This window comes from Neofelis nebulosa, chromosome 5, assembly GCF_028018385.1.
Source record: "Neofelis nebulosa isolate mNeoNeb1 chromosome 5, mNeoNeb1.pri, whole genome shotgun sequence".
Taxonomy (NCBI): Eukaryota; Metazoa; Chordata; class Mammalia; order Carnivora; family Felidae; genus Neofelis; species Neofelis nebulosa.
In genome coordinates, this window is record NC_080786.1 from 38,841,068 (window position 1) to 38,863,902 (window position 22,835).

General features: G+C 38.8%; 1 protein-coding gene across 11 annotated transcripts in view; it reads right to left on the bottom strand.

Annotated features, from left to right (window-relative positions):
* SLC9A9 (solute carrier family 9 member A9) overlaps positions 1 to 22,835 on the bottom strand; it is a 703,484-nt gene that overhangs the window by 358,503 nt on the left and 322,146 nt on the right. For all 11 annotated transcript variants that reach the window (XM_058730134.1, XM_058730131.1, XM_058730132.1 and 8 more), the window contains one exon: positions 8,699 to 8,804. In XM_058730134.1, coding sequence (XP_058586117.1) covers positions 8,699 to 8,804 — 106 coding nt within the window. The remainder of the gene's footprint in view (positions 1 to 8,698; positions 8,805 to 22,835) is intronic.

Consider the following 22,835-nt stretch of genomic DNA (forward strand, 5'->3'; position numbering starts at 1 on the left):
ATTTATTTTGAGGGGGAAGGGCAGAGAAAGAGAGGGACAGAGGGAATCCCAAGCAGCCTCCATACTCAGTGCAGAGACCAATGAGGGGCTCGATCTTACAACCATGAGATCTTGACCTAAGCTGAAATCAAGAGTCTGTCACTTAACTGATTAAGCCACCCTCATGCCCCTCCACTCAATTTCTTCTGATAATAAGATTCCATGCTACTGGCCACAGGGATGGGGAAATGATTCAGATCTGGCCAATCATCATGTTTAATTCCTTTAAAATACAATGTGATTGGCCTAGGGGTGACCTTCTGATACAAGCATAGCCAATCTGAGTCCTTCTCTGTGTCTGATATATAAATATTGGGAGAATGAAATGTCACTTTGAGTTAGAACAACAATATAAGCTTGGAGATTGCATTAGCCACTCTCTTCTACTTGTTAGAGTAAGTCATGTATCTGTATGGGAAAGAATGAAGCTAGCCCCAAGAGGAAATCAGAGCCAAGGAAGAACAAGGAAAGAGCAGACAATAGAAAAGAAAAAATAGACATGTGTGAATCTCTGAGTCCTGCCATGCCCAGAGTTAGCCCATCTAAGTTAGCCCAAAGTTTAGCCCTGCTAAAAAGGCCAATGAATTCTTTTTGTCTAAGCTAATTTGATTTAGGTTTCCTTCACTTACATCTGACTGATACACCAATAAATGAAAATACAACAGAATTAAGATAAGAAAGCATCAGTATGGACTTCTTTCATTTATTTATTTTTGGTAGGTTCATTTGTCATGCATGGCTTGACATGGAGAAAAGGAAGTTCTAAGTCACGGGGCTGAGTTCTGGAGAACCAGTGAGTGAACATCAGATCTAATCTGAGAGACCAGGGACAGAGTCACAGGATAAGCCAAGGTCACTTTCCAGTAATCTGAACAGAGACATTAAGAGCCAGGGTAGGGAGATGTCAGAGTCATAGCCAGGAAACAGGAACCAGGGATCATGAATAAGAAAAAACAAACACAGACACAGCAGCAGGCAGGGGTGTGGGCAGCAAGCACTGGGAGTTCTGACTTAAAACTGGAGGTCATCTGAGCTCTGCCTCCTAGCCACTTCTTAAAGATGCCAGGATGCCTTCCCATTCCTGCTAGGTGATGCCACCTGGTGTCCAAAAAATGAAGTTGGCATAGAATTGACTGCCAGGACAAGGAGTTTTTAAGCAAAAAGGCCTATAACTTCTTTCCTTAAATTATATATCACAGCAGTATGTAGAAAGGCATCAAAATAAATGCATTTCATGCTGATTATCAGCTTCCAAGGCAAATATCAAAGTGAATTACCTTCAGAAAAATGTCAAGATATAAGAACCTTGTTTTTAAGTTAAAAAGATTTGTGAGAAATATACTTTCTGGTTGTGATAATAGTTTTGGTTTATTCTTATCAAAAGGAGACACCTCATCACCCCTATGTTTACAACTATGGGTCAAATGAGAGAGGAAGTTGAGCTAATGAAGATAACTAACAAGCTTTTCAAATATTCGGAAGAAGCAGTATGAAGAATATTCAACCTCACCTCTGGGAAAGATTTTAATGAGAGAATTAGTAAAATGTCTCTGCCTTCATCTGAAAGGCTATATTAAATGGCTCCTTCAGTAATTATTTGAGAACCTTCCAAATAATTAACTGTGTGTTGTGGGGGACAGAGAAAGGTAGAACTTGCTTTCAAGGAGCTTGCAATCTACTTAGAGATAATGGTACCAAGAGAAATAATGAATATCCTTAGTGATATATGTTTATAACCAAACCTACGCAGCTACTTTCTGGGATAACTGTTAGAGCAATGTTTGTGCACACATTAAATCCCATTATAGCTATTGTTTGCCTATTTCAGTGAGAAGTTGTTGAGGACAGGGATGGGTGACTGTACCTTTCCATCTATATCACCAATGTTCAGTGTAACGTTTGGCACATGTAGATCCTCAGTACATTTTTGTTGCATGAATGAATATCTCATTTCCTTAGTCACATGGTTCTTTGAGTCTCACTGCCATCCCATTAACTCCCATGTTAACTTTTCCTTAAGGTGCATGGAATACAAAGAGTGTGGTTTTTCAAAATGTCACTCAATCTAAGTGCCGAGCAATCACCGGCATCACTCTTTAAATGACATTTTCTAGTAAGAACCTCTAAGTAGCATAACACTCTTACTTAAAAAAGGAAAATTAGTATTCCATTTCTCCCTTTTTTTTAATCATCTACATTGAATTTCCTTAGAAGCATTTGCTTAATAGGGAAAAAAGGCACCTAGTACGTATTTATTGTCGTCTAAGAGCCAGCTGTTTAATGGGGTTCTTATTTTATCTCTAAGAAAAGCTGGAGGCATTTGCACACTGTGGAATTATTTCAAAAGTAGATGTTTCAGTACAATACCGGCAATATGTCTGTTTTCCAGATAAATGACTGAGAACACTCAACAACCTCTTTCTGCTCTTTCATGGGTGGAAAAAAAATTTAGACTTTAACCTTTATCGAATTTATATTTTTAAAAAAATTTTTCCTAATGTTTCTTTACTTTTCAGAGAGAGAGAGCGCGCGCAGGAGCCGGGGAGAGGGAGACGCAGAATCCGAAGCAGGCTCCAGGCTCTGAGCTGTCAGCACAGAGTCCTACACAGGGCTGGAACTCAGGAACCATGAGAATAGGACCTGAGCCTAAGCTGGAAGCTCAACCAACTAAGCCACTCGGGCGCTCTGGTAGAATTTGTATTTAAATGAAGATTGCTGGAGCGCCTGGGTGGCTCAGCTGGTTGAGTGTCAGATCAAGTTGTGATCTCAAGGTTCCTGGGTTCTAACCCCGCACTGGGCTCTGTCTGCATTGACAGCTCAGAGCCTGCTTCGGATTCTGTGTCTCCCTCTCTCTTTGCCTCTCCCCAGCTCATGCTCTTTCAGTCTCTCTCTCAAAAATAAATAAATAAACTTAAAAAAATAAAAATGAAGATTGCCTATTATTAAGCATGTTCATGGGGGATTCTTTGGACCAGAGCTGATCATGAGTAGCTTAATCTATTTCCAATAAATATGTATTTAGCCAAAAGAAGAAAATGAAAATCACCTTTGATCCTACCTTACACCTCGATTTTATCTATAAATTATTTTTACATTATAATTATACATGCACACACACACAAATTTGGCTGTGACTTTTTAACCAAAATAGATCTTACTGTATATTCCATTTAAACAGTTTCTTATTTTGTTTAAAAATGTATTGTGAACATCTTTTCACATCAATACATTCTCTCTATATATCATTTTTCTAATGACTGCATAAGGATTACATGATATTAATATATTATAATTTATTCAACCAACTAGTAACTTCTGTACAACTTCTTGCTCAAATCAATGCACTCATTTCCAGGGAGAAATTGTTACACAGTCCCTTATTTGTTAAGATAAATTTCTAGAAATGAAATAGGTGGATCAAAGGATTAACAAATTCTAATGATTCTTAATAAATAATGCCAATTGCCTTTGTAAAAGTTCTATCACTTTTCTCTTTCACCAACAACGTAGAAGGGTTCTCACTTCCTCAAACTTCAATTTACCCAAAGTATAATTGTTCTTTCATGAGATCTGAGGATCTGAAGATTTGCTTGTCAAAAAATGATACTTATTATTGGTTTAATTTGCTTTGTTATTAGTGAAGCAGATCTTATTTCACGGTGTTATCAGCCATTTATGTTTCTTCTGTTCATTACCTACTTACGTCTTTTGCCCATTTTTCTATCATGTTTACCTTTTCCTTATTGGTGTTTGACAACAGTAGTAATATCAGCAGCTAATATCTAATGTTTTTTGAGTGTTATAAGCCAGGCTCTGTTCTGGTATTCTATGTTTAATCTCATCTAATGAGGTGAGTGCTATTACCAGCCTTGTTTTATAACAAGGCATCTGAGGCACAGAAAGGTTAAGTAGTTTACCTAAAGTCACATAACTAATACATTTGGTACATTAAGGAGATTTACAATTTATCATGTATGTTATGAAGACCACCAACCTATCAACATTGTGTGTTGAAACTGCTTTCATGGTTTATCCTTCATCATTTAATTTTATTTGTGGTGACTCTTGCCTCCTAGAATTGTTCGACTGTATTGCCATCAAATAGATTGCTTTTCTTTCCTAGTTTCTGCTTTTGATACCTTGATCACCTAAAGAATATTTTAAATAAATATAATTCAAACAAATACAAACACTCAAAATAAAGAGTTAAATTACATTTGTCCCCTTTGCATAAATCATAGTTCTACATAGCAAAAGTATCTCCTTTTAACCATTTATGGTTTTAGTTCTTCTGATGGTTGCCCTGTGACTCTAAGTGATAGGCAGATACATCCATTTCTTGATTTGTCAACTCTACACAGTGTACATTAATTACTATGAGAGATGTGACATTTTCGTTAACTTATTCCTTCCTTCCCCTCTCCCCTCCTCCAACTAACTCCCATGAGTGATATCAATTTTCGCTGTGAGTGCCTTTATAACTTTAAGTAATATACTTCAACCTCTATTTCTTGATTTATCAACTTTAGATGGCATGCCTTAACTAAGTGGCTCACTCTTAATGGGGTAAACCACATGTGAAAATGGTTATTCTCTATATTCCTTGGATCATAAAATGTCGTATTTATGAAGGAATGCTTCACTAGAAGCAGGTCTATCCTTAGTCATTTTAATGAAATGAAAGAGATCTGTGTAAGTAGAATGAAAGATCTTGATATAAATGGTTATATAAATTATAAGTATATATCTTTATATAGCGTCAATTATATAGAATTATAGTCTTTCCAACTATATTGCTTTATTTATCTCTCAGAACAATTTTGTAAAGTATATAGATATAGGCAAGGAAACAAGCATGGAGAGCTCACAGCTGTATGGAGTCACTGTCATGGCTTCTAGTTTTGGTTTTCTTTAGTTTCTGTGCACCATCCACTTCTTTTTTTGTGGCAATATCACTCTGAGCAATAATCCTACCTTTTCCCAGTCTTAGTTTATGTACTTCCTGGTGAAAATGAGCACAGTTTTAAACTCCTGACGCATATGCCTTAGAGCTGAGCCAATAAACGCAGGACATTTCCTTGGCCACAAGAGGGTCTGAAATGGCGTCACAATCTGTCAGGTGTACTAAGATTTGGACTGGGACTAATGGGACAGAGATTCTTGCTCTATTCTCCTGAAGAAAGATATAGTCCTAGGAGATGGTGGCAGCCAACTTGGGACCAGGTGAGGGAGCTAACCCTGAAGAAGCTGAGTGAGGGGAAAAAAAGGAGTCCTGCTCACTTCACTGGCTCCTTTGCTGCCATTGTAGTCTACTCCTGCCATTCAGTCAACACAGCCAACACAAATTCCCTTTTTGCTTACTCCAATTTGGGTTGGTTTCCTGTCAACTGTAATAACTGCACCGCTAATTCATGGCAAGCCTGACATCGGCTCTTTTGACTTTCTATTCTACCATATTGACTCTGAAAGTAATGTCTTTGTTCAAGATTTAAAAACACACGTCCCTCTCCAGTATGTCTTTTGCCTTTCTTCATAGACTATAACACAATCTTTAGAAGTGCAGAACCATCATGTAGAAGTCATTCATTTATGAACCAGTCCACATACTACACTTTTGGGCATGACACTCCGTACATACTTAAAATGACAGTATGGGTAAGAGAGAGGCTAATTTCAAAAATTTTTGTTAAATAAAGTTACTTTTATTTTAAGATGAACACTTCTGGACAACCTCTTTTTGAGCTCTCGGGACACCATCCACCACCTGCTGCTGTGTACAATAGTTGTGGTCATCAAATTTAATTATACATTAGTTGTCTGAAATTCAGAGCACATTTAACCTAAGAAACAGTATTATAATTTGCCACGTGCTTCTTAGACTAGCACAGAAAAGCTGACTTAATCTAAAATGTGGCTAAATTACTATATATTTGAATGAAATGCTAGAGTACAGCACTGTAAATTTTAAAAATTTAAATTTTTAAATTAAAATTTAAAAAATACTAAAACTGAAAAGGATAGTTCTTAAACAAGGACATTTGGTGGTGGGAGATGGGAAAGTAAATGAAAGTATGTGGCCATTCCAAAGGAGCTCTGGAGGTAGTGCCAAGGGCCAAAGTGGTCAATGATTTGAGTTCTTTATTATACTCGGCTTCACATCAAAATGTGTAACTTCTCTTCTCGATGGCACAAGAAGAGCTGTATCACTATTCTTAAACTTCAAAACTACACAAAGATGGAACTAAGAAGAGGAAAAAACAAAAGTTTTATTTGTTCTTTTAATATGCATTTCAAGCACATAGATTCACTCTTCCAAAAGTCACTATCTAAAAAGGCAAATATAAGTTCAAACCCAAGATTGCCCTGCTGTGCTGGAAGGGAATTGACCAAGGTTCATGCAGGGCTGGAGTAGGAGCTTAGCATGTGGGCTAGTGGTTCCCGAAGGAGACTGAGGTAAGTGCTGAAAGACTTGATTAGGAAGAAACAGAAGCTGGGAAGGAGTGAACTCTGTGCATGTAAAGGCACGAGTTACCAGCCAGAGAGTTGTGTCAGGGTGCTGTGCACGGTTTAATGTGAAGGAAGAGAAAAGTGAAGAAACAAATGTTTGAACTTCTGGTCTGAAAGTCATGCAAAACTTTTAAATAGGGAGCAGGAAGATAGTTGGAAGAGACAGTGTGGGGATGAGGCATTAAAAGGAAAGGGAATATGTGTGTGTAAGCAGGTATATAAAAAGAGATGGTCATATGTGCTGTAATGTAAGTGTAAAAAGCAAGTAAGCAAGTGAGCAAAGTGAAGAGGACACCACTGTGGAAAACTGCACAGAGTGGAGGGTGTGGTCAGCAACAGATGGCACTGGTGGCGAAACAGTTTGGATCCCAGGCAGCGTAAGGGCATTCTACTCAGTAGAGCTCAGAAAGAGGCCAGTGGGGTCCAGGTGCACCAGGTAGAAGAGCCTGCAGGTCTGAAAGTGTGGAGGTTTCCATGTCAAGTATTCCTAATTTAGTTTTACTTTTACTTTAAAGGTGGAACTCATTGGGTTCACTCTGCATGACACCTAAATTGCCAAACCTGTGAAACCTAAGATTTTGGCTAGAATGGCAAGTGTCCCGTGCCTAGAAAAAAAAAAGGAAAGAGATCTTGCTACGGTGGGAAACACTTTAGAAGACATGCAACACATGGGTAGATGAGTAGAAAAGGCAGTGCCAGTAATAACCATGTATTGACCTAAAGAGATAATAAATAGATTGTTTCAAATGCCCCTGGGCTTGTGCACAACAGCATCAACATTCATCCCTGGAGTCTGCATTTTAAATGGAAAACTACTGTGAATGGTAGGGCTGAAAGTGGAAAGGCCAAACCTTCCTTTGGTTGTAGCTGCATGGTTCTTTCCCAAGTGCATTTGTGCTTTGGTGGTTTCGCTTCACTTGGCCTTTTACAACTTGGCAGCCCAGGACACAAAAATGAGGAACGCAGCAGATTAAAAAAAAATTATTCCAAATGTTCCTTTAATACTAGTATTTCTTGGACAGAGATTCCTGATGTCCTAATTAATTGTTCTCAGTGTTTCTTTAAAAGCATCCTAATTTAGCATTTGTGAATCTGCCATGGCTTTTGCTCTTAATTTGCACTCACTGGTATTTTCCTTTAATGCAGGAAAGGCACTCTCAATGGCCAGGTGAAATAACAGTTTATCTGGAGACACTTGCTTAAAATTTGCTGAGCTCAGTGACAACTTTGGGTGGTAGCCTTAAGAAATGTCAGCTGGCAGAAGAGTCGTTCTGCTCTGTGATTTCCTACTTCCCTCCGTGAGATCTGACTTTTAAAAATCCTTTGTTACTTCACAAAACATTTTCAAATACATTTGAAGTAATTAACACCCTGAATTGAATCCTGTTGTCACATTTAATTATCAGATAGCTGTTTTCCTTTGGGTTACTTGACAGTCGCCCAAAATGTTGGTCTCAATCGAAAACCAAGAAGAGACCTTTGACATAGTGAAAGCCACCGAAGTGGCATTTACTAAATATAAATGGTAAGTGTCTAAAGGGAAGGTGAGGAAAGAGCACTAGTTTTCATCTCGAATGGAAAATTCTTCCAGGATCAAGGGAAAATTATGTTAGCGCTTAGCTGAAGCTCCATTAGTTTCACATGTGACACGATGATTTTAAGATGTGTGTACTCCTGTAACACATCACATTTGCATTGAGAATAGAGTATTCTGACTCTCAAGTTCTATCTCCAATTTGTCAAACTTACTATAAATACAATAGTTAGCATTAGCCCATTATCTGGAAAATGGCATGTATAAAGAAAAAAAGTAAATGATGTTGATTTGAAATGAAGGAAGCTCATTTACATGCATTTTAGGAACTCTAAGTGAATCAGCTAAATATAGGCACCTGGGGAAAAAACAGTTACCCTCTGGGTGGTACCTTGTAATAGGTTAGAAACATGAAACTCATTAATAGTGTTAAAAATTAGGTACCTAATGAATTGTACCATTAGAGATCTTCTGTGGTAACAATTCCTTAAAAACTAGAAATTGCCACACCTCTTTGACATAAGAGAACAGATACTATTAAAGCCACTGGGAATTATCACCAAGCAGAAGCATATTTCACATGATCAAAAAAAACAGAGGCCCAGTTCTGGTACTTACTATGTAAGGACAATGGCCACTGCATCATTCAACACACTCTCCCCAAACAGGAGTGTGTATAGGTCAGGGTCGACGTGCAGTTCATGGAAAATAGCCAGCACAGTCACTAGGAGGAAACACACACAAATATACAGGGTTAGCTGAAGCATAGCCATGTATTTATCCTTGGGTGTGGTCACCTCTGAAAAGAATTCATTAAATGCTCATTTTCTCAAATCAATCCTCTGTACCCACACTAGATCTTTATTAAAAAAAATAAAAACAACTAATGAGTCATTCCCCCCTTAGAGATTTCTCAGGGCTTCTCACTGCTTATAGAGAAAGTTTGAGCTCCTTGGTACAAGTCTTCTATAATCTGCACCTTGTTTACCTTCCAGCATCTCCCCCTGTATCCCCTGTCAACCCTTTGCTGCCTGCCTCAAGCCATACTGAACTTGCTACAATCTCCCCAGATCATGTAGTTTTTTTAAATTAACTTTGCATTTTGGTTCACTTTACCAAGGCAGAGATTTCTTTCCCATCCATGAGCTACCATTCCCCCCTTCTTTACACACACACACACACACACACACACACACACACACACACTTCTTACTCCAACATAAAACTTTCTTCAATCTTTAAAAGCCTCTCAAGTGTTCCCCAGGACCCTGATCCCTCAGCATAAATCTGGCTCACTCCTTTTTGATCCCAGCATTTGAATCAAATCACAAAACCTATCAGAGAAAACACTGTGAGCTCCCTGGGGATAGGGCACATCTTTGCAACACAGGGTACTTGGCAAACTCTCAATAAGTGTTTGATGCATGAATGAGTGAATGAATACATTAATGTATGAATGTTGTTTCATGGCCCACTCCTGTGAAGGGAGAGGTGGCCAGCACCTGGCTCATTCTCTCTTGAGATTATACTTATCTATAAAGATGAACCCGATGTTTCTAAGAGCAAGACCTAAGGACTTGTTTCTGGCAGACTGCTGCATGGCTACTGTATGCCACATATCATACAGAGGCTCTCAGAGTACATCAGGACAGTAAATAATCACTTACTGATTATCTGTGTTCACCAAAACCATTCAGTGTCTTGATACTTTAAACAGTTTTGCAAAGTGTGAACAGCAATCATTAGGAAAATGATCCGCTGAGTTGATGGCCAAAGGGGTAAAGAGGATGGTTGGGAATGCTACTGATGGTAAATTTTTAAGGCAGAGTGGGCATTTTCATTTCTGTTCTTTCCTTTCCTATTTCATGGGCTGTGAGGTTAGTAACTACGTTGTATAAAAGAATAGCGCTATGGGGAACAAAAGCTGAGTTGGAAGGTTTTGTAAGTAGAGTGAAGAAATTTGGCACTTGTTCTGCTGCAGTAGGGAGCCAGGAAAGGAATTTAGTCAGAAGAGTGACAATCTGATTTCAGTTCTGAAAATAAAGCACAGGCAAAGGGCAGAGGGCAGAATGGACATATGGCTGGAGGCTTTCCCAAATGTTCTAGCAAGAGATGGTTGTACTAGAAGAGTCCTAGATTCAGACTCACAAACTCCTGAACATCCTGCTCCACCCTATACGTCCACCATTCTGGGTTCTGATAGGTCAATGACCACAGTGCTTTGTATTTCACTTATTCATTGATTCTCATCTTCCCTGAATGTCAGTAGCCCTTAGGACAGTGCTACAATATAGTAAGCCTTTAATGAGTGAATAAGTAAAAGGCAATGGCAGAGGGGACACAGCAGAAGAGACTGTATGTCCAAGATATTTGGGATAGAGAATTGGTGAGTCTTGGTGTTTGAGAGGCAGCAGGGAGTGATTCTGGGTTTTAATCCTGGACAATTAGTAGATGAGGTTGCATAAGAGAAATTAGTTTGTAGACAGGGGAATCCACTAAGTTTGGTTTTGGACATGCTGACTTAAATAGTCAGGTGGAATTTCAAGTGGCAATTTTAATAAGAAATCTGGAAATAAAAGGTTTGAACTCTACAGAGTTGAGGCAGAAGAAAGAATTTGGGGGTTAATAAACACATAGATAAAACATAAAGCCATAAGAATGACTGAGTCCCTGGGCAAAGTATATAGACAAAGAAGAGAGTTCATAGGAGATTCTTGGGGGACATTTACAGTTAAGGGATGAGTGGAGAAAAAGAAACATAAAAAACACATATGGTATATTTGCCAAACATAACTCTAAGCATGAACAAATCAGCTGGAAACTATCCATCATGAATTTCTGTAAATGGATTTTTATTTACTAAAAATTATCCTAGAGGAAGGAGTATTGAACTCAACAACCAGCTTTGAGGTAGAAGAGACAAGAGAAATAAAATGTCATGAATTGGCATGACAATTAGCCAGATTCCATTTTACCAGGCATAAAGTCAATTTCATTTCTAGCTGCATAGGTCCTTAATTATGACAGGTAAAAGGCAGAGATGTATTCTCTAGTAGTTGGTAGCTATTCACATTTGCTACAACCCTTAGCCTTTTCAGGTAGTAGTAGTAAGGAGAGGTAGCAATTACCTCTGCTAAGAAAAAGTACCTCTTTCTTCTTTTTGGGTAAAGACCCTCATCAAAACAAAGAGGCTTCAGTTAGGGGTTTTAAATAAGAACATTTTCCTTTTGCTAGGATCTTGTGGAACAAAAGTAAAGTTACTCCTAAACTACAAAATTCTATCATGGCAGCTCTGTTGTTGACTTTAGTCTCTGTAGTTATTTGTATTTCTAAGCTCTGAAGATGACTTGCAGCTCATCTACACTCCCACAGCATTTCCTAGGCTCACAAATAGGGACGAAGGTGGGGATTCCACTCCCCACCTCCCCAGTTATAGGGTCTCCTCTGTGCTAACAGGGACTCCTCATCTTTCCAGTGAGAACTTAGGGCATTTGAAGGGAAAGGATTTTAACTGAACATGCAGTTTTGTTCAAAACTGTTCTGACATTCCCACAATTCCTTTTGCACAAAGAACTGAACTCTACTTCATAAGCGATATCCCACACAAAAGAGAAAAGCTATTACTTTGCACATTCCTATCAACCCTGTGAAGAAATGGAATAGCTTCGAAATAAAGCCAGGCAGTGTGTCCTACAAGAGGGAATATTTGCTGGGACCACAAGTGAGTTGAATAGGTGACTCAGGAAATTAGCAACCCACTCTTGCTTCTAAGCTTGGAGCTCTTAAACAACTCATTTAATTAGCTTGCTGGCAGGGCTCAATCTTACACAGAACGTCCAAGACTCGTATGCACCTTCCCAGGAGACCATCTCTTGCAACAATGGAGGACACACTCACACCAGCTCTGCCTACACCTGGCTGGGTTTGTAAGGACAACCTGGGCTCAAGGCTGGCCAAAAACCAATGCCTATTTAGATGAGCCTTCTCGTGATAGTATGAGGAGAACACACTGGACAGACACCATGTAGATAGGAAGGGGAGGAGACACAATCCAATTTCTTAAACCTCTAACTTTGGTCATATTTATCTTGGTCACACTTTAGTTCCACTTATATCTTAGTGGCAAGTTCCAGCACCCCTTTTGGGGTTTGGGGCCACCTTCTCCCTACCTGACCTTTTAGCTAGAGGAAAAACCCACTTTGTCCGTCAAGTAAGGGACATAAATAATAGATATCACACAAGTAAGCACATATAACCTCATGTGTAAATAGATCAACACACACACACACACACACACACACACACACACACACTCCAGGTAAGAGTAGTGGATGATTAAGAAATGTCATTGAATAATTAGAGATATCTGAGAAAATAATTGTAGCAGTCAAACACCAAGGGGTAGCAGGGGGCATGAATGATGAGGAGTGACGTGGACTGCACTTCTCAGAAGCTGGTGATAAGGGATGGAAAGAGAAAAAAAATAGCAGCCTATGGAGTATAAAGCCAAGTGAAGATTTCTCTTAGATTTCTAATTCATAGGCTGTGCAGAATAAGCCAGAGGAAAGAGGCTGAAGACAGAGGAAAAAGAAGGGAAATGGCTGGATCAAGGTCTAGAGAAGGCAGAGAACAATTGAGGGGTTGAAATAAAGTTGTCTTCTCAGGAAAGCAAGATCTTGCTAAGAGCAAGGAGACAAAGATATAAATTAGAGGCTAAAAGAGGGTTGAAAATGTCTGCTGGTTGGGGGCGGGATGATTCAAGTTTTATGAAAAACTGTTAAGGTCATATATAATTCTCATTCTTCAAGAGAAAAGCTATAACAGTGAAGTAATATGATATTTGGATTAATTTCTTCATCATACCAAGAGTCTTGTCTCCTACTACAACCTTATTACCTTATTAGATCATCAAAACTAGTATTTTATCATCTCAAATATAATAAACATACCTGGGAATAAAAATATAGATGGTGACTGCCTGACCCCATCAATGCCTCCGTGTGCTGACTCTTAAAAGATGTTTTGCTTTTTTGCCTTTTTTTTTTTTTTTTTTACTTCTAGCATTTTAACTGACCACTTTTCTAATGCTCTTGCTCTTTCAGTCACTTCGAAGTCTTCAGGGTTATTTAGTGACAGTCCTTTCCCTAGGATCTCCATTAGTAGCTTTCTGACCCATATTTTTTGGTTTTTTTACAAGGAATTTAAATTTCAAATTATATTTTTTTTTTTTTTTTTTTTGTGTTTTATTTATTTATTTATTTATTTATTTATTTTTTAATATATGAAATTTACTGTCAAATTGGTTTCCATACAACACCCAGTGCTCATCCCAAAAGGTGCCCTCCTCAATACCCATCACCCACCCTGCCCTCCCTCCCACCCCCCATCAACCCTCAGCTTGTTCTCAGTTTTTAACAGTCTCTTATGCTTTGGCTCTCTCCCACTCTAACTCAAATTATATTTTAATGTGGCAGCTCTCAACGACCTGGCACAAGATCTGCCTGGGTCTATGGGCAATTCCACACAATAGTTCCTACCCCTGTTGTTCTAAGTCATCACTCAGCCTTGTCAAAATGCTGGCTTTCCCTGGAGAGTGCTCTCTCTGGTTGTCTGTGCAAATCAGTATGTATGACACTTGTCCCCGACACATGGAGAATCAAATATCTCAGGCTTGTGCAGCTGAATTGCGTCAGGCCTGACAGGTGGAGAACCCTGGAATTCTCATAAACAAGGTAGCATTTTTCCTTTCTAAAAGTGAGTATTGTGAAAATGCGTTTTCTTTTTCTCAGAGGGATGATGGAGGAGGAAATTTTCCTGTAACTTTCCCCACTTTTCTGAAATACTGTACATAGTGAGATTATAAGGAGAAGCTTCCAGAAAAATTGAGGTATGAAATACTGGAACTCTTTGAGTCTAATCCTTCTCAGTGGAGAATCAGCAGCAGAATCAGTACACAGATTGGTTTTGCCAGTCAAGCTCTGCTAATCATAACCCAGAAATACAACTAGAAAACCTCACCCTTCTGAAACAGGACAGAGAAGTGATACTAGATCTAGAAAGTTAATCACTAGAAGTTACTTCACTGAAGTAATTCTAAATTAGAAGTTATACAAAACATCATGAATGATTTAGCCTTAAAACATTGTAATCTTATTTTGGCCATCAGTATGATATATCATTTTGGTACAGAGTTAGTAGTGGAGAAAATACTATATGCAACCACACTATTATAGTCTTCTTCATCAGGGATCCTTAGGAGAAATAAGTTCTATTGCCTGAAGGCAATGTCTTCAAAGTATCATCTAGGGACTCCTGGAGCTTCCTGAGACCTACACAGGAAGATCCCCAAGGTCAAAACCATTTTCAGAATAATATAAAAATGTCACTTGCATTTTTCATTCTTAGTCTTTCATCTGTGTACAGTGGAATTTTCCAGGGGCTATATGATGTGGGATAGTGCAAGTGAATGCAGAGGCAGATGTGAGAATCCAGCTGTCTTCTATTACAACACATATTTAAAAATATAAAACAATGTTACTCTTCTCAGTAAATTTTTTTTGTTTTGGAAATTTATTTTTCATAAAAGTATGTTATTTAAGATGTAAATAGTTTATTATTATAATTTTAAATTAATAAAATATGTTTAAAATTTTTTACATTCTAATATGGTACATATTGATAGATATAATACACATAAACTCCTTGAGGTCTTCCCTAATTTTGAACAGTTATACAGGGGTCGTGACAACAAAAAGCTTGAGAAGCATTGTCCTAAGCCATTTGTTTATTTAATGGATTAGCTTATATTCTATGCATTAAGGGTGATACTAGCTAAGCATCACCTTGTAAAGAAATGAAAAAAAAAAGTCCTCAAATCATTTTCTATAGAGCTTAATTCTTTTCTTGGATTCCTGTTGAGCAAGGCTCCCTAGATCTTAGTATCTTTTGTCATGCAATAATGAGCTAATTCTTTCAGCATACATGAAGAGGATTTCTAATAACTTTTTTGCAGGGGAAGGGCAGAGGGAGAGAGAAAGAGACTCCTAAGCAGGCTCCATGCTCAGCACGGAGCCAGAGGTAGGACTTAATCTCAAGACCTTGAGATGATGACCTGAGCCAAAATCAAGAGTCAGACGCTTACCTTACTGAGCCACCCAGGCATCCCTCCAATAACTCTTAAACGAGGAAAATTATTCTTTTCACATTAACTCCACTAGCACACTTCTGGAATCACATTTCTGTCATTATTATTTGTATTTGTTTAAGTGCTTTTTTTGGAATGTATGTGCTTTGTGGACAGAGATTGTTTCTTCAATATGTAGATGCATAATAAAAACACTGATAATCACACATCTTTTCCTGGACTTCAAATATGGCTGAATGGTGTTCCAGAATAATCTACTTCCTCTTGTGCTTAAAAGCCAAAAATATGGTCCTTAGAAGTCACTAAGAGTATAAGAGGGTAATCTGAAGATCATGAGGTTTGACATTAAGGAGAGAAAAATAAATAAGACACATAAAAATTGAAAAGACAGAAACATGAGAATAAATCTGGGGTTTGGGGTGGTGTTTTTTAGATCCTGTATTTGGGAATTTATGGGCTGAAATATGCTGGCACTTTAGCTAGTACTTTAAAATTTTTCCCAAAGGTACCTAAAATGGGAATATTCTATATTTAACATTAGCACAGAACATAAACATTTAACAAAGACCCAATTTTCTCACCAATGGTGTTTAATGAGCCATGGTGCAGTTTAATGGGGAATTTTGCAGTATGCCCAATATCTGAGTGAGGATGACTCATCCTGTTGTACAAGGATTCTCCAATCAGAATTATTACTTAAGCATTTTGCCATTTTAAAAATGAGCATGGTAGGCAAGGGTTTACCTACAAATCATGAAATAAATTCAGAGAAAAGCTCAGTGGAGCCGTAAAGCAGCCAAAATTTGGATGAGTCCCAAGAAATCAACACTTGGAGGTAAAGATATCATTGTGGCCCATTAAATGCAACTACTGTAAGGAAAGAGGTAATTGTGTTAGTCATGATCACAGTACACATAAAATAAGTGAGCCTCACAAACAAATGTTTCTCTTGATACAAAAAGTTATAAAAACAAATAGTGTCTTATATTATCATGTCTCAACCTGTGGCTCAAGACCCTAAGGACAGTAGAGGAAGGTTTTAAAAGGACGGATGAATATTCCTGTTTTCTAAGAAGATTAGCAAAACTGTTAAGAGTGAACAAAAATAATATTGAGAAGAGTCAACACTCAATGTGTGAGAGAAAGGGAAAAAAAGATATGAGGAGAGAAATCATATCATGAATCCACTCATTCCTGTCATCACTTTGTGTGGTAGGCTGAATAATGCCCCCCAAAGATGTCCATATACTAATGTCTGGAAGCTGTGCATTGATTACTTTATATGGCAAAAGGGTCTGTGCAGGTGTAATTAAGGTTACCTTAAAACACGTAGATTACATTGGATTATATGGTTGGATCCAAACTAGTCACATAAGACCTTAAATGCAGAGAAACTTCTTTGCCTGGAGTCAGAGAGACGCGGCTGAAGAGAAGACAGAAAGGAGACTCAAACAAAAACAAAAACAAAAACAAAAACAAAAACCCAAGGATATCAGGAAGATTTCACATGTGAGAAAGATAGCATACACCATTGCTGACTCTGAGGTGGAGGAGATCACCTGAAAGGGCCAAAGAGAGATCTAGGAGGCAAGGGTGTCCCCAGTTTTCAGTCAGCAAGGGAACAGGGACTCCAGTCCCACAACTGCAAGGAACAGATTCTGCTAACCACCTGAATGAGCCTCGAAGTGGATTCTTCCCACAGCTTTCCTGTAAGAGCCCAGCCAATGAACACTTTGATTTTGGCCTTGTGAGACCCAGAGTAGAGAACCCAGTTGAGTCAACCTGGACTACTGACCTATATAAGTGTAAGATAATAAATTTGCATTGTCCTAAGCTGTTTGTGGTAATTTGTTATGGCATCCTAGCAAACCAGTACACTCTGATCCCCTCTCACAAGAGGAAGTACAAAATGATGGGCAGGTTAAGCGCCCAGGCATTTGACTTTTTAATACACGAGTTACTGAACAAGGATATGGCTGGAATGACCTCTCATAAGCACAGTCCTTCCTGCCCCAACCCCACCACTGGTAGAAAAGAAGTCACTTAGACACATCTATGTTTTAGATCATGCTTAGCAAAGAAAAACCCAGACCAATGAGAAGGTTGTGGGTTTGTAGATGTGTGCCTATGGGGCCCTTTGTGCTGCTTAATTATCCATGTGTGTCACCCTCAGTATGATCATCACGTACAACAGATCACTCATTTACTCAGAATGTATTATTTTATAGTTCATCAAATCATTTTATTTTCCAGTGTATATCCTGTCTGGAATATACTGTCACGCAAAGTCAGTATGAGGAATTGGTGCTGAGGTGGGAATAACAAAGTCTAAACCAGGATGGAAGGTCAGCACAACTGGGCAAACCAAACCTGAGGAGAGCAAGCCAAAAGTTAGAAAGCATCTCTCATGATAAAAGCAAGCAATGGCCATTTTAATTTTTCTTCTTTGAACTTTGTTTTATAAATTTTATAAATTTACTATAATAAGCTACTTTTAGATCAGAAAGGACAAAAGTCATTTTTAAAACTGACAAAACTTAATGAGGAGATAAAACATGGAACTCGGGAGTCTCTTCCCACATCCCAGGATACCATACATGAGGACCCCTACCCTCCCCACTCCTTCTCAGGACTTCCTCCCTGGGCTTCCAAACTGCCAAGCCCTCTGTGTATCATGGCACTGTAGATTACTGTCTCTCCAAGTGCTCTCTTTCTTTATACTGGGGAGACTAGCCTCTCTTAGCTTCCCTTCAGCTCATCCAGCCTCTCTTTTTCTCCTTTGTGAACCTGTTCCTTTAATACAAATGCTCCCCAGGAATACCTCTTCCGTTCCCTTCTCACTTTACCAACTCATCCTGGGAAATCTCATCCACACCCAGTCATCTTAACTTCCAGCCCATCCCCTTCTCTGTCAACTACAGACTCCAAATCTAACCACTGCCAAGACAACTCCACCTGGAGTCCTTCTACTGGAATAAAAACTTAGTAAGTACCAACTGTGTGTCTGACCCTGGGTGTGGGTGTTCCCCACCCCCAAGCCAGCCCCAGTTAATCTGCTGCTCTTGCTCCTGAATGACTCAGAAATGGCATCACCACCAAGAAGCTGTTTGTTTGTGTTAAAAAAAATGTGAGTTATCTTGTTTGAAATGGGAAGATCTCTGGACTTTAGAGGATATGATATCAAGAAGCAAGCCACACTTTGCAGTTCAGTAGTTTACAAGGTCAATCAAGGAAAGAAAAAGAAAACAGTTCCAGAGGTGCTATACTACATCAGATACTGCAGCATGAACTAGCTTTGTCATATCTGAAAATTTAGCCCTCTATGGTAATCCTTCCTAGACTGGAAAATAATATAAGAATCCAGAAGTTCAACTGTAGATAAATGCATTTTCTTATGTGAAAGCAGCACTTAAATAACCTCCTGAGAAACAGCTTACAAGCATTTTAACTTCTCTTTGATTTGGTCCTCTTGGATAAAAAGTTCATCACCACTGGTTATCGATTGTTCATCTACACATTCACCAATGCCTTTTATAGTTTCTGGAGTGCAGTAGACAATTAATTCTGTTGATTAAATGAGTGAATGAATGAATGACTCTTGAAGGTCATGCACCGTGTAGCTAACTCCTTGAGCAGACCAGCTCCAGCCTCTCTTGTATTTTCCCACTGTGATCAGTCACTTCGTTGCCCACTCTCTGACCTGGCAGCACTTGTTACAAAAAGCTGTCTCCATTTCAGCTCAAAATAATAAATTGAACAACACAATGCTTTTTATCTGTAGTATCCAGGTAAAAGGTCAGCCTCTGTCCTTTCTTGGCTGTGTTCTAGGAGGGAAGTTGCTTTGCAAGGAATTCTAAAGCAAGGGGCCTCTGACAGGCAACGCAGGGCAAGAGGACCCAATCCCAGTTTGCTACTAGTGGGTGCTCTCCTGGCTCCTCTAGGCAACTCATTTTTAAGGAGGCACTCACTCTCAAAGTTGTGTAGGTGTGGGCTCTGCACTTACAGCAGCCTGAGAGTAAGTGCCATCTTCAACTTGACTCTTCAATTGCCTTACTGTTCCATGGTTTTGACCTTAGGCAGCCAAGCTGAGCCCTAGAGGGAGCCAAACAGCCTCTTATCCAAGGAAATACTCTTAAGAAATTTCCATCCAATTTGCCACAATGTGCAATATCTTCGTTCGCACCTAAATGGAATGTGTGGGCTGGATGCTGACTTTCAAAACTTCTGTCCTGCAGGTCTGCCTTTGAGTATCGCTGAGAATGAACTGCTTTCATTTAAACAGAGCCATTCTGTTCCCCAAAGCAGTGAGCCAGAGAGGTCTGTCAGCCACAGCTGTTTCCCAGCTGTCCACAGAGCTGATGAATTGCTTCAAACGGTTTTTCAGTGTGTTCTTGGAATCCCATCCTCAGAACACCTGGAGTCTTGCTTTATCTGCTTTCAATATCCTGAAGCATTTATATAGTTGGTTGTTATCTATTATCTTCTCCAGTTATGTTCTGTGGAGCTGATTTTCCATACCTGGGTTTCTAATATCTGAAGAGAGACCTTTGTGCCAAGACCTTGCTATTTACAACTCTGTCCCAATATAGAGATAATGATTGGGAACTTGGCTCCAAACTAAAACCAACCTGCAATCAGATACTAGCTGTGATGCAAATAAACTTGGTGATCTTGAGCCAGTTACTTAACCTCACTAAGCTTTCAGTAACCTTTGTCAGTACAGTGGAGATAAAAATATTCCCTCCCTTGTAAGTGTTTTGGATAACAGTTATGTGGGATAATTCATGTAAAGTATCTGGTATATTGTAGCTCAGTTAAGGATGGGTATGATTACTGTTATTATTCATGTCATCAAAACCATCAGAGGGGGTTTGTCCATTATAAAATGGAATGATACCTTCTACCTATGTGTTTCTCCTTTGACACTCAAAAATTACTTCAAGGGAAAAAAATGATATTGTCAAGCAGAGAAGCAATGGAAACTCTTCTCTACTTCCCTCTCTCACAAATTACCCCTTAAATTTCTGCACTTGGAAAGAGTACCTAATTCTTGTTCAGTGGGCATTTACTTTCTCTCTCAGAGCCTCAGGTACTGTCTAAAAATGCAGTTGAGTGAGGTTGTCTTTAAGGTCCTTCCAGAGCTAAAATTCTGTGGCTCTCAGACTCAAACTCCAGCCAAAGTCTCCACATGTAGAGTGTACATGTTTTCCTAATTATGCTGATGGAGCCTGGGTGCAGCATTGAAATCAGGAGTTAAACAGCAACTATAGAATAGTGTCCTGGACAAATGACTGTAAATTTGATTCTTGTCTGCATGAGTGAGGAGAGAGTTATAATAGCAAGTGCATATGCCCTCCTTGCCTTGACCCTGACCCCCAGGATTATCAACTCAGGACACCCCCAAAGGTGTCTGAGCCCAGGGAGACCTTACTAAGTTTGAGCAGGTCATGTTGTCTGTGGCCCTATATGGGAATGAAAAACCTCTATCCATAGGGCCATCTCTTATAGGAGAGAAACATGGTTCATGTGTCTTTCAAATGACATGTTATCTTCCTCAATCAGGCAAAATATTGGCTTGGGGTGAGGGAAGCTTTAAGCCTTCCCAGATCCCCTCCCCACAGGAGTAGTACCAGGGTCCATATCCCCTTCTTCTGTGCTTACAAAGCTGCCTGGACTACCAACTTGTTGTTGGTACCAAACTTGTATCTACATCCCCCTTTAGAGAGGAGCTTCTTGAGGGCAGGAGCTGTGTCTGGTTTATTACCCCTTCCCTCAACCACTTCTACAGTGCCTACTACATAGCAGGTGCTGCATAAATGTTTGCTAAGTGAAATTAATCATAAAAGGAGAACTTGACTGTCGGGTTTCATTTTGTGCTAAGCCTAATTGGCACATCACTGTTCTATTTTGAGAAGTAGCAGTGGTATAGAACAAAGAATATTGGACATGCTTTGTCTCTCATCTCTGGCACTTATGAGCCTTGTAAATTTAAATAAACCACTTATGCATTTAGAACCTCAGTTTATTAGAATGGAGATAATTAACTGTGGTGATGATCAAATTAGATGATGTATGTGTACACACTCAGTTAATGGTTGTTATCACTAGATGACATACTCCGAAGCAAAAAATTCAGATGGAGCTTTTCATTTGCTGCCAATTGGTAGCTTTGGGTTGCTTCTAAATATTGACTCAAGTGCACCATTGCTTTGATGGGTAGAATAAAGATGTTACTGATTTTAGAACTAGCTGAAAATTAGCTAAAGTCAATAAAATATTTTGATCACATGGCTGTTAGTAACTTACAAAAACATAGTCTACTTATCTAAGGAAATAGAAGTTCTGGTTTTTGTATCAATCTTTCTTCACTTACTGTAAAATCTTGAGAAAATTTTAAAAAATCTTCTGCACCCAATTGTTTCACTTAAATGCACGCATCCTCCCTACCCAGGAAAACTATGTGAGAATAACTGAAGTGCTGGGTATGAAGCTATTTGAGTTCTTTGAAAAAGATACACAATATAAATCTAAGCTGTTATTTTTATTTCTGAGTAAATTTGTTCAAGAATAGAATCTGAGTTTATATGATGGTGTTTTATAGACCTAGGTTTATGTAGAGGCTTTTAAACTGATACTATCCCAGTGTGTTTAATATGGAATTGGATAGACACAGAAAATGCAGTAGAGTACTGTTAAATGACACCGTATGCAGGTTTGAAACACAATGCATAGTGAAAATGGCTGGTCTCTCTGCATTCTCCAGAAGCCTGCTGCCTTCCGTGGGAAGTACGCCGATTTAATATCCTCTGACTTCCTCAGAGGTGTAATTTTTTCCCCCTGGAATTCAATGAAAGCATAAGAAAGGGCCCTGAATACTCCCTCACTGTTTGCCTTCTCCCACAGCAATAACAATACAATACTTCTCTACCAAATATTAGATACTATAAGTAGAGTCACCCAAGTTTCTCCCCAAAGAATTGGGCAAATGGTTCAAGGACATGAACCTTAAACTTTATGTGAGTGTTTTGTTTTTGTTTGTTTGTTTTTTTTTTTTCAGAATGTAGGCATAAAACCATCTCAGTCTCCTCGATGCTGCTTAGAAGATATTAAATGAATGTTGTCTCTGTTCTCTAAGCCAGCCTGGAAGTGAAGGAACTACTTTGTACATTTCATCTTATTTTTGACTACAAGTAGAAAGTTATTCAGCTTTCTCTTGAATTCCTATGTAGAATATTGATAACACCAGTGATGAGAAACCACAAACTTACTGTAGTCTAAAACTCTGAAATGCATAGGCAGAGTGGGCCAGAGGTGAAAAAAGAACAATATATACGACTTTAAAAAGAAGACATGATCCAAACAAAAGAAATAAATGAAGACCACAATTAAATATTGAAAAACAACAGTGAAAGGAGAGTGTCGACTAAAGGGACTGAAGGAAAATAAAGCTAAAAAATAAAAACTCTTCTGATTATGGCAGTTGGTAATCACTTCTCCTACGTTAAGAAAATGAACCCAAAATTCTAACCAGAAAATTCAATGACGAATGAAAAAAATATCAGACAGCCCCATTAAGTCACCCTTACTGGAAAGGCATTTCTCCAAAAATAA